Genomic DNA, 13,515 nt, shown 5'->3' with positions numbered 1-13,515 from the left:
CCATTGTGATACAGTGGTTAGAATGCAGTATTGCAGGCTAACTCTGCCCACTGCCAGGAGTTCAATCCTGACTGGTTCAAGGTTGACTCAGCTTTCCATCCTTCCAAGGTCGGTAAAAAGACCCAAATTTGTGGGGACAATATGCTGAGATTTGTAAACTTCTCAGAGAGTGTTGTAAAACTCTTATGAAGTGGTATATAAATGTAAGTGCAATGGCTATTGCTATTTATATATTCATAAATACATTGCACATTCTTAGTAGAAACCTTGTCATTACAATGGTAATTATTTCCGAATAAATGTCACTATGCTATACTATGCAATTATATACAATTAGTTGCTCTAATTTTTGTTTACAGTGGATAGATTCAGCCCAAAATTAAGTACTTTCAAATCCCATTCACTTTAGTGGGAAAGATTTGTACTGAACTCTCCCATAAGAAAAGCTTGAGTGATATATGATTAGTAAACTAGTTTGTGTTAGTTAAGGATAATGTAATTTTTAAAAGCTACTTTTACATTGTGAAATATTGATGCATGCAGTTATATTTCATATTGATTCAATTAATCAGCAAGAACAATACGGTAAATTACAAAATATTAAAAGTATTATGCGAAAGAAGGCCCACAGGATTCAAATTCATTAAGAACATTGGTAGTTTAAAAGCTCCTCATATCAATGGGAAACAAGTGATCTTTCAGGTGTAACTATCTCTAGCTAGGCACTGACGTATTCAAGTTGCATCACTATTTTTTTTAAATCTCTGCAGACACCACTTTATTTGGTAAACCATGGGGAAAATGGACCAATTCGATGCAATCGATGCAAAGCTTACATGTGTCCTTTCATGCAGTTCATTGAGGGAGGAAGAAAATTTCAGTGTGGCTTTTGTAACTGTGTGAATGATGGTAAGTAGCATTGCTTTTCTGGTTGTTTTTGAAATGATAGAAAACTCATTCTCCAAAGAAATTTTAAAATAGTTGAGTTAATTTAAAAAAAAAAAACCTAGAACCTTTTTCTTTCACTTTATTCCAACTGGAAATACTGTTTCTTAGAAAATGTGTCACTTATGTGGAAATTTCATCTAGTAGTGTAGATGAATGTATGTATCTCAGTTCTGTTTCCAGAGACAATGCTGAAGAGCAAAGAAGGTAAAATATATTTTAATGCAGTTCTTGTCTTTTGAATAAAGCTATTGCTTGTAAATTATGACTATTTCTGAGTTTTGCAATAGTTGTTAAAATGGAGCATTCCTGACCAAAGAATTGATTTGCATTTATTATTTGTTCAAATATAGGCTGGACAATATATTTCAGGGATTCTTAATTTGGATTCATGAATTGAGTACAGGGTTGGACATGATGACATAATAGTCCCTTTCCAACTCTATGGTTCCAGACCAGGTGTGTCAAACTCAAGGCCTGCGGGTTAAATCTGGCCCACGATGTGGTCGGATCCAGCCCATGGGGCCGCCCTGGAAAGTGTAAGGGGCCATCCTGCGTTGCTTTGGCCCAATCTACCCACATTGCTACGGCCTGGTCTACCCAATGCAAAGAGGAAACATGCCAGCAGTTTGGGGAGTGGTGTCAAGCTGGCCATGCCCACCCAGTTGGCCACGCCCAGTGACTGGCGTCAAGCTGGCCATGCTCACCCAGTTGGCCACGCCCAGTGACTGGTGTCAAGCTGGCCATGCCCACCCAATCAGCCACGCCTGCCCAGCCCTCCGAGGTCAACCACAACCCTGAAGTGGCCCTCAATGAAATTGAGATTGATACCCCTGTTCCAGAGAATGAAGGAATGATCAATTTAAAAAGACCAAAGGAAATGAAGATTAGATGATTATGCTAATCTTCTACTCATGTAAGAGCCATTGGAAAACTCTGCTGAACTTTCTTCAATCTCTGCCCTATTCTCTTCTCAGCATCTTTTTATTTCTATTCTAATATGAAAATTCACATTACAGTCAAATCTTATGCCTGATTTTCAAATGTGTATTTTTTGTGGATTACCACAAGACATGTAGGTATAAAATTGCAATCTTGAAATAAGAATCTGCATCTGGCCAGGATGAATTGGTATTTTGCTTAAACATTTTACTTCATATGAACTGAAATTTTGAATTTGTCCATTGAAAAGATTCCAGCGTGCTCCTTCATGCATTGCCTGATTGAAAGTAGACTTCTCAAAGCCTTGTATTATTCTGGCAGTTGAAAATGTGCAATAGTCGCTCAATCTTTGCTTTAGGAATTATGTGGAAATATTTCATATTGAAAAGACAAAACGTTTATCTGTTGTTTTTTGTATAAGAACAGTTAATCTTTCTTTAGAAAAATACTTGAATTTTTCTGTAAAACCACTTCCTTAAATAATAGCTGTGAATTTTATACTGTGTAAAATAGGCAAGCAGGGAAGGAAAGATATTATAATTAAATCAAACTGTTTTCTACAGTATATAGATTTAAATACATTTTTGAACCACTTAGAAAAGAATAAATATTAAGGCCTTTGCCTTACTTTATGTCAGAGGACTACCATGGTTAAAACATCCATTAATTTTACTAGGCTTGGAGTTGCTTTGAACAGTAGATGCCATGCCATATTTGTCCAAGTATAACTGCATGTGACTCATAAATACAAGTTCCTAAACTTCTGGCTGAGTCCCAAAGCTTTGCCAGAATGTCTTTTTCAAGATGCTTGCATCTAGTTGGATTTCCTCAGCTGGATCAAAGTGTCACAGAGCTTTCCCTAATACAGTAATCTTTTCAGCTGTGAAACATGAACCTTAAAAGACTTATGCCAACTCTTATTTGCCTCAAAGCTTAATCTGTGGAAAGAAAGAGAAGGCAGTTGGCTGCTGGGACTGTTTATTCAGCAGAAAGTTCTCACAAATGTATGTAGCAGTGAACTATCAAACATTTAGACTGATATTGCCATTTACAAACATTTGTTTGCATTCCTGCAATATTCTTTTTATTGTGCTATTTTTTTTATTTATTTTTTTGCACTCTGATTTTCATCATAAGCAGGAGAACAATGTCCAATCTTGTGGAGAAAATGATGGCCATAGTAAAATAATAGTGATTTTAGTTCCAGGTTCACAGTAGCCTCCCACTCAGCAGCTAAGAAGTGTGATACAGGTGATACATTTGTATTTGTAGTCTAAAGTATGGTTAAAACTGAAACTTTGCATGTGCAAAATGTTTGCTGGGTTCATAACAGAAAGATAGATTGTGCACTAATATGTATTGTTTGAATGTTAGAAGAGGTCAGATGTTCCCACAGTGAACAGTTGTTTGAGATCTGAGAGCTGCTGCATTTTCACAGCCATTATTTATCTATGTTATTTACACATATGAAATAATGCAGTGTAAGATATATTGTTCCAGTATATTTTTTGCATCTTGGCTGGTGTGCTGATTTTTTTTTTCAATTGCTGTCTATTGCCAGCAAGCTGCTTTTCCTCAAGGACAGATCTAAGGAAAGCCCTTTTTCTTTTCAAATTCTTAAACTCTAATTGCACCAGATAAGCAAAAATGTAGAGGCAGCCCCTCTTTGCTTTTCCCACAGAGAACAAAAATCTCTTGGGCTCTTTTGAGGTGCAGGATCAGTCCTTTTCCAATACTTTTAGAGGCAACCCAAGCCCTACCCAGTTCTTTTCTTCTTGCCTCCCTTTGCATTTTAGCATACACTAAAGGAAATGCAGGGATGTGATGGCTCAGTGGCTAAGACTCTGAGGTTGTCAATCGAAAAGTCGGCAGTTCAGTGGTTCGAATCCCTAATGCCTCATAATGGGGTGAGCTCCCATTACTTGTCCCAGCTTCTGCCAACCTAGCAGTTCAAAAGCATGTAAAAAATGCAAGTAGAAAAATTGGGACCACCTTTGGTGGGAAGATATCAGCATTCCGTGCGCCTTTGGCATTTAGTCATGCTGTCCACATGACCACGAAGATGTCTTCGGACAGTGCTGGCTCTTTGGCTTTGAAACGGAGATGAGCACCGCCCCCTAGAGTCGGGAACAACTAGTACATATGTGCGAGGGGAACCTTTACCTTTACCTTTAAAGGAAATGCACTTACCATATTGAAAGCTCTGCAATGGCTATTGCAAGTGCAATACTGCAATAACATGCAAATACTGGAGTAACCAGTAAGAAACTTCATGTAAGTGGTCAGAGGAAAAACAGTATGAAGAGAAGTAACATCAAAGTTAAAGATTTGCTTGTATGATGTGTACCTCACTGGACAGGCAGCATATCAACAGACTGAAACTCTCTTAAATCCTAAAACTGAAAGATGTGTGATTAGATTGTCAGAAAGAATAGGGATGAGACAAGTAAAAGAAGTCTCTTTAAGGTGGATATATTTGGTCAGAAATGTGAACTTAATGTTACAAGTGGTTTCATCTTTGTCAACAATTGTTGTAAAGCAAAACCAATACAAAGAGTTCCATCCCTTGCAACACTGTTCCTTTCATGTAAAATCTATTGCATATCAGGTATTATCACTTTCAGAACAATATCCTGAGAGTTTATGTGGTTATTTCTGTTGAACAAAAGGAGAAAGTAATCCCCTCTCTTTTTTTAGTTCCTCCATTTTATTTTCAACATCTGGATCACATTGGTAGAAGATTAGACCACTATGAAAGACCAGAGCTATCACTTGGATCATATGAGTATGTTGCTACTTTAGATTATTGCAAGGTAAGTCTGATCAGCATGGAAAAACTTGTAACACATGCTAAATCAGAGATTTACAGATTGTAGAAAGAGTGCAGATTTATCTGTTTGTTTAAAATTAAAATCTACACCCAGAGCAATATGAAATATAATCCAAATAAATATATGGTAAATTATATTAATATAATACAATTTTCCTATTTTTCCCCTAAGAAATTTCTTTTGAGAAAATATATATATATATTTAGTTTTTACAGTTGTATAATTCATCTGCTCATGTTACATACTTAATATGATTGCCAAATTGGTTCTTTTGTTTTTTTTATATTTGCACAGAATACTATTGTAAGTTGTCTCACTTCACAGAATACACTAAGTCTCATAAAATTAATTGGGCTTGAAACTAACCAGGTTTATCCATTTTTAAAATTAAATATAGCCACCATACCTGCAACGTGATAACCTAGTAAGCTCAGTTCCCCCTTTGATTTGACTTGGAATCTCTGATGTTTCAAAGCACATCTGTAAAGGGTCTGGCTCTTCTTTTTGACCACATGAGTCAAAAAGTTAGTATGAACCACCTGTGTGATGTGGCTGCTAAGAGCCAAATGCTATGTTGGGTGCCTTAAACAGGACCATACAATCAAGTTCAATATAACTGATTGTTCCGCTCTGCTCAGTTTTCAGTTCTGGGCACCTCAATTCAAATAGGACTGTGGCTAGATGACTGTGGCTACTAAGATAGTGAAGACTCTAGGGCAGGGGTATCAAACTCAAGGCCTAGGGACCAGATCTGGCCTGCGAGATGCTTAGATCTGGCCCATGGGACTGCCCTGGAAACAGTGAAGGACCGGCCCGCAGTGCCTCTGCCAATGAAAACTGAGCTCAGGAGGGCCGTGTGCGGCCCTCCCAGACTCCATTCTAAGCTGGGACAGCTTCCTGCAGCCCTGTGTAAGAGAAAACAGATTCTTTTTATCTTGTTTTCACTGGCAGAGGGCTTCAGGAAGCTGTCCTGGCCGAAAACTCCATTTTCGTTGGCAGAGGACCACACCCCCCCCATCCTGCCCCCCCCCCCCCCGAGGTCAAACACAACCCTGATGCGGCCCTCAATGAAATCTTGACACCCCTGCTCTAGGGGGAAAAAGCCATTAAACAAGATCAATTCAAAAGTACAGGGCAATAGCCATATTGTTTGATAATGCCACCTTGCACTGATGTGAAGATTTGGATTTTTAGAATGATTTGGAAGAAGGGATGGCATTGCCCCTCTCCCAAGTTTTATAATCCTGAGCCAGTGCCTATGGTCCTTAGCCTTTGCCTAAAACCAGCCCAGCCCATTAGGAACAGTTAAAGGATGTGGATATATTTAACCTATAAAAGAGAAACTGAAGAGAGATACAATAGCAATCTTCAAATCCTTTCAAATTCCCATCACATGAAAGAGAGAATAAGCATTTTCTCTGTTGCGCCAGATAGCTGAAACTGGACCAAGATCAGGACCAGGACTTGAATCAGTGGGTTAAAGGTACAAGGAAGTACATCAGCAGGAAATTCCGAAATATAGAAGTGTCAGTCAGTGGAACAGGCTGTCACATGAAGTGGAATGTTATCATTTGCCAGAAGTCTTCAAATAAAGTCTGGGTAGTTTTCTCTTAGAGATGCTGTAATGAATCCTCCACTAAGCAATGAGTGGATCAGATGACCTCTAAATTCTCTTCAACTATACTTTTACAGTATGTGTTCTTCTTGACCTTGCATGAATTTCTAGATAATCCTCATGGATAAAGTGTTGTAGGATTGCTTTTTTTTCTGTCCAGTTTGTAAAATGTTCATAATTAAGCTAAATGACCGACTGTCCATGCTTCTTTTATAACTGACATTCGTGTTGAAACTTTCGCACTAGTGTAGAGCATTTATAATTTGCAAGAAGATGTTTGAATTTTCCACCTCAATATCTGAGGAAAAGAGAACTTTCTATTGTGTTTATTGATGCTAAATATGTAGAAATATTAACCACAATGATAAATATTTAGATAGAATTTAATATACGGATATGTGTTTTGTGGTAGTATTTGGGGATTGATTAGAAAACTTTTAAAAACTCAGACCTCCTCCTAAATTTCTGCAGTTCCCTTATTTCTCTGAGGGATGTGCTGACATTTTTTCCTCTACAACTGAAAGAAGAAGAAACGGTCATTATTGTTAACATAATGGCTTATACTACAATTACTTGGCGTTGCATTCCTAATTGCCTTGTTGTTTGTTTTCAGCAATTAACCTATGAATGTAAAGAGGAGCTTTATGAGTTACTTATGGCACAGGAAATTGTTTTCGTAAAGCATTCTACTCCTGCTAAGAGTTCAGGCTCATTATTTGAAAGAGGAAATAAGGGAGTCTTTTCTAACTTTATATTTGACTTCAAGGGATAGTCTATGTTGGATTGGAGTAGAGGGAAAGTGGTTAATCATTTTTATGTTTCTGGAGCAAAGATGACTTATAAGTGCTTGCAGTGGATAGCGGATATCCTCAAGAGTATTCTTATAAATTGCCTTAATGCTGAGTATTTTCTTCAGAGGAGATCTGACGAACATTTTTGCCAGCTTAAATTATTGATAAATATTATTACTACCTGAAATTCATAAGATACCTGATCATTCTGCTGTCAGAGTGAAGTAAAATTGTGGAACATGAGAACATTTCACAACTCCAGAATGTAGGGAACATATATACATGCACATATAGAACATATAAAAGTGAATAAATATATGAGAACATTCCAGATGTAGGAGGAGGAACAGGAGATTATTATAAATGTATTTTTCACCCTTCAGTCCCTTGTGACTTGTAGCTTAAACAAGATGTTATTAGGGAAGTACAGAAGGGATGCAGAGAAAATTACATCCCTTTTTAAGCAAGCACGTATTCTGCATCCCCATGTTACACAGCGTAGTGTTTATATCTTTTCACTTTGCACCATCATCTTGATGAAAATCTCCCACTCCTTTTTCTTCTGCATTAGGCACTTGGCAGTCAAAGGATATGCCTGACTTTTAATGATGTCACACTACAGTTTGAAATGACTACATCATGTTATATGGTTAGACCATAATTTCATGCACTAGCTGCATAATTATAAATTTCATGCCAAAGAAGAGTGTGAAAACAGAATAATAAATAAAAGATAGATTATTAGTAGAAAATTAGTAGAAAATTAGTAGTGCTTGGATTTTATAATTTTGCAATACTTTCACTGAAATGAATCTTAATACCAAAAGAGATTGAGTCTTAAATTAGCTATAAATACTGTATATAATAGTAATAGTAGTAGTAATAGTATAGTAGTAGTAATGTAGTATTTCATGGTTGGTTTGAGAGCCTTGGAAAAATAATCTAATTTGTCATATTAATATTGGTTTTTCCCCCTTCTTCTTCATAGAACAACAAGCCGCCTCAGCCACCAGCCTATATTTTTATGATTGATGTGTCATACAATAACATAAAAAGTGGTCTTGTTAAGCTCATTTGTGAAGAACTAAAAACTGTACTGAACAGACTTCCAAAGTAAGAAAAAAGTATAATAAATATTCAGCAAAACTAGTGATATTTTTAATTTAGAAAAGGGATAAAGGTCTTGATCAATGGATGGATTATCTGTTTGCTTTCTTTCTGCTTTCATTTCTGTAATGACGCATAATGATGCACATCATGTTGTCATCTTCAACCCCCTGCCCTCAGTTTTAAGAAGATATTTAATGTAATAAAAAAGACCAAAACTGCCACGTTTACAATTTGTTTGGATTCTGTCCCCCTTCTTCTCTCTCTCTTTCTTAAGCCAATTTAAGAGGATCAAGTTCACCTTTGCCAAACCCCAAAAGCAAAGCAGAATTGCACCTGAATATAGTTTGGGTGGGAAGGTAGCAGTAAAGTCCAGGTCTAAAAGCAAATAACTTCCATATTATTATTATTATTATTTTAATTTGATTTATATGCCGCCCTTCTCCGGAGACTCAGGGCGGCTTACAATGCATTAAGCAATAGCCTTCATACTTTTGTATATTTATACAAAGTCAGCTTATTGCCCCCACAAACTGGGTCCTCATTTCACCTACCTTAGAAAGGATGGAAGGCTGAGTCAACCTTGAGCCTTGGAGAGATTCGAACCAGCAGTAATTGCAGGCAGCTGTGTTAATAACAGGGTGCTTAGACCATTGTACTATCAAGGCTCTTATTATGAGCAAGAAAGTAGCATGGCCCTCCCCATAAAGCCATCAGGGGTTTGAGTCTGAATTAAGGAGATTCTACTGAATAGGAGTATTGTTTAGAAGGTAGTAAGATAAGTGGGTTGAAGAAAGAAGTGCCTTGGAATTATTATAACAGCGATCCAGAATAGTTCCTAGCGGTACCAGCGTTTATCTCTTTGGTGTCCACCAGGCTATTTATCCAATCTAACTTAGTTTTTTAAAGATAGCTTTAATTAAAACAAAATAATTAAAAATACTTCTGAGGTATACATGATTTATATAGTTACCCTTAGAAAACAAAAACATTGGGTGTCTGCAACCCAATGCTTGCTTTAAAGGTTGGTCAGTTTTCTCCATAGTTTGTTTGTTTATTCTTTCTTAACTCAGACCCAGATTTTACCTCATGTCTCGAAACTGTCTAGAAATGGATTCACTGAAAGATTCTATGCATATGTGTGGATGTAGTCTTTTATCTTATATGTTCAGATAAAATCCAAATGTTAGGGTAAAATGACATAATAAAGGGGTAAAAAATTTTCTGCAACTGTATTTTCTAAAACTATTTCTCTTCAAGAGAGGAGCAAGACGTTTCAACAATTCGGGTTGGATTTGTCACTTACAATAAAATCCTTCACTTCTTCAATGTAAAAAGTACTCTTGCACAACCTCAAATGATGGTAGTCACTGACGTCAGTGAAGTATTTGTACCTTTGTTGGATGGCTTCCTTGTCAACTTCCAAGAATCACAATCTGTTATAAATAAGTAAGGAAATATTTTATACATTTTTCTCATATTAATATCTAAGCAGGGATTATATTTGTAAAAAAACCCATGCACTAGTTTTGAAGACTGATAATGGGAAAAAATGGATGTTCATAATTTCATAAACACGTTAATTGAAAATAAGTCCCATAATAGACAAGCCACATTTTTATTATTTGAGTTATAGTTTAAGAGCACCAGACCTGGAGAATGATTGTTTCTTCTGTCTAGTCCAGTCTTTTGAACAACAAGTTTTTTCTTCCTTTCTCTAGCTTGCTGGACCAGATTCCTGAGATGTTTGGAGATACAAATGAGAGTGAGACTGTCTTTGCTCCTGTGATTCAAGCAGGCATGGAAGCACTCAAGGTTAGACTCCTTTTCACCATAGAGCCTCACTAAGCTATGAAAAACTCTCCTTGAAAAATATTGATCACCATAAAACCTACTGCTGTTTTCTGTCAATAGAATTTTGTACTATACCTGGGTGCTGCTACACGCATGCTATTTTTCCTAATAGAAGCCAAAGCCAAAAAGTAAACATAAGTAAATGTTTAAAATTTATTTGAAAAGGGGTAAAATTTCATTTGAGTTGAGCACAGTTTCTAGCGACTTCATGGATTCATCCCTGTAGTATTTCTTGATGATCACAGAAATTGATTTCCTGTCAAGATAATTATTCAGATTTCCTTCAACTGTTCAGTCTAGCCTACAATCCTGATATTTTCTGGTGGTCTTCCACTGAGGTACCAACCAGGTCTGACCGTGATTAGCTTTTCAAGATTAGTCAAAGCTGGCTAGGCATTGCCACATAGCTGGACAAACTACTATAGAAAACCATAATTGTTTCACTTACACATATACATTACCATTCTCAGCATTCCAATGCATATGATATGGCAAGATACTTTTTACACATGTACTTCTAGTTGCCACACCTCAAAAAGGATATAGCAGACGTGAGGAAGATTCAGAGGACAGCAACTAAGATGATGAAAAGGGCTGGAGTAATTTCCCTAAGAGGAAAGTTTGTAAAATTTGGAACTTTTTAGTCTAGGAAAGAACCAAATAAGAGGAAATGTGACTGAGTGTATAAAAATTATGCATGATGTGGATAAAGAGACAAGAAGAAGCTATTTTCCCTTTCTCAAAATACTAGAATCAGAAATCAGCCAATGAAATCCTGAAAGAATCAGGAGAAACAAAAGGAAATATTATTTTTTACTCAATGAATAGAATAGAATAGAATAGAATAGAATAGAATAGAATAGAATAGAATAGAATAACAGAGTTGGAAGGGACCTTGGAGGTCTTCTAGTCCAACCCCCTGCCCAGGCAGGAAACCCTACACCACTTCAGACAAATGGTTATCCAACATCTTCTTAAAAATTTCCAGTGTTGGTGCATTCACAACTTCTGCAGGCAAGTTGTTCCACTGATTAATTGTTTTAACTGTCAGGAAATTTCTCCTTAGTTCTAAATTGCTTCTCTCCTTGATTAGTTTCCTCCCGTTGCTTCTTGTTCTACCCTCAGGTGCTTTGAAGAATAGCTTGACTCCCTCTTTTCTGTGGCAGCCCCTGAGATATTGGAACACTGCTATCATGTCACCCCTAGTCTTTCTTTTCATCAGACTAGACATACCCAGTTACAGCAACTGTTCTTTATATGTTTTAGCCTCCAGTCCCCTAAGCATCTTTGTTGCTCTTCTCTGCACTCTTTTTAGTCCACACATCTTTTTTATATGTGGCGACCAAAATTGGATGCAGTATTCCAAGTGTGACCCAGGAACTGGGTATGTCTAATTAAATGAAGAGAAGGACTAGGGGAGACATGATAGCAGTGTTCCAATATCTCAGGGGTTGCCACAAAGAAGAGGGAGTCTATAAAATATTCCATCTAGCATTCTCTTCAGTTATATTCCACTTTATCTCATCACTTTTATTTTTAATGCCATTTGTATGCAGATCTCTTGTTTAGCTCTCTTCACCCATTTTCAAAACATGCTTATACACAAGATAATTAAAACCAAATTCCATACACTGAATACATCATAACTTCAAAGGGGATCCATCTGGAATGGTGTGTATGTGTATATATTTACCATGAAAGTGATATCAATGGCTCAGCAGACTTCTAGTCTCTCGATTTATTTTCTTTTGTTTTTTTGCTCACAATGCCAACTGTGAACAAATTCTGTAACACATGCTTTGCTACATAAATCAAATGATCAAGCATTTTTGTATTTCACCATCTTCCCAGGAAGAGGAAATTGATGTTTGAATAATAATAATAAGGTCTGTTTGAAAAGGTGTGGTGGTCGAATGAAAAATTACAATTTAAACTTCTTATAAAAATACTAAGTATCAGATAGGCTTCCTCTCATAAGAAATTATTGAAATTCATGTGCGGGTGGATAAATTAATGGTCTGTGTGTATACAAACACACACAATAATCATACTTCTTCTGTGACAAATGCAGGATTGAATCTAACAAATATGAGAAGGATTGATGCAAATTTAACTGCTTTCTTTCCCATATATGATCATATATATTTCATGATAGCTCTTTTTCTTTGTTTTTCTGACGTGAAACATTTTTATTACTTTATACTTTATACATTTTCATGCTTTATACATCTTCACGCTAGGGATCATGTGTGGTTCACTATTTCATTGTGAATGATTTGGGTGCTATGGTAAAACGATTATGAAATCTTAGTATTTTTAATGCTAATTTAACTTGATTCCCAATAATTATTTGGTATGTAATTTACTTATAAAGGACAGCCAATGAACCATGTACTTTGAAAGATTGCATTCACACTCAGTAGAATGTAATCATGATTTAGGCAAAAATATGACATCATACATTTTTTGGATTTTTCATATTTAAACAATCAATATTTCAGTCCTTGATAAGATTCAGTGGACATTTATGTTTAAATAAATACAGATTTCTTTAAGTACAGGCTTCTTCATTGCTCTGTGAATAACATGAAAAAACCAAGTAAACCCTAATAATCAGTGATGGATAGTATATGTCTATGTATTCCAGATACTTTAGGAAAATATTTCTGAAGTAAAACAAATGTTGTGAATTTATTTTGCTTCTTTATTTAATCCAAGTGTGGCAATCTGTAGAGAGAGTCAGAGTTAACATTGGTGAAGAAACTCAAGAGCTATTAACTGATAAAAGAGACTGTACAAGAAATCTTAGCCCTGGAAAAGTAGGAAGCATAGAAACTGATTTAAAGTCTGTAATTCTGAGTTACTACTCAGAGGAAGACTGAGAAGACAGGAAAAATTGGGAAAGCTTTCAAGATACTTTTTATTACATTTACAACAATAGAGTCTCACTAACTCTTGTTAATTTTCTTCCCTGATCTGGCCTGTACAGGCACCCGTAAAGTGCAGTTGAATAAACTTATTACAGCAATGTACATCAGCTAATTTCATTATAAAGATGTTTAAACTGGTACATCCACTCTAACAGTTTTAAGATAAACCCACACTGGTTTTGCAGGCTCAAGTAAACCCTGTGTTCTATACTGAATCAATAAAGGAAAATATTTGCAGCACAGGGTTGAAATGACAGATCTTTGGGGCCTCTCTGAGGTTGGTTGTTTTTTTGCAGACGTTTCATTCAGTGGTGGGTTCCTTCCGGTTCGGCCCGGTTCTCCCAAGCCGGTAGCGGTGACGATATGACATCACCGAACCGGTTTTGCCCCTGCACCCCCCTGTGCCCCCCCACCCCCGCATTATTCTTACCTTTTATTTGGCCCCACCCCTAATCTATTGCTGCCTCCTGAGTCCCAGCTGATGGGTAGAGGGAAAAAAA

At 36.6% G+C, this 13,515-nt stretch overlaps 1 protein-coding gene across 1 annotated transcript in view; it reads left to right on the top strand.

The window, feature by feature from the left end:
* SEC24D (SEC24 homolog D, COPII coat complex component) overlaps positions 1-13,515 on the top strand; it is a 55,052-nt gene that overhangs the window by 26,255 nt on the left and 15,282 nt on the right. The window contains exons 8-12 of the mRNA XM_070948218.1: positions 771-909; positions 4,585-4,700; positions 8,113-8,237; positions 9,492-9,680; positions 9,953-10,046. Of these exons, the coding sequence (XP_070804319.1) occupies positions 771-909; positions 4,585-4,700; positions 8,113-8,237; positions 9,492-9,680; positions 9,953-10,046 (663 nt within the window). The remainder of the gene's footprint in view (positions 1-770; positions 910-4,584; positions 4,701-8,112; positions 8,238-9,491; positions 9,681-9,952; positions 10,047-13,515) is intronic.

This window comes from Pituophis catenifer, unplaced genomic scaffold (genome assembly GCF_029215685.1).
Source record: "Pituophis catenifer annectens isolate HBS135680 unplaced genomic scaffold, rPitCat1.0.hap2 SCAF_8, whole genome shotgun sequence".
NCBI lineage: Eukaryota > Metazoa > Chordata > Lepidosauria > Squamata > Colubridae > Pituophis > Pituophis catenifer.
This window is presented reverse-complemented; position numbering and strand designations above follow the sequence as displayed.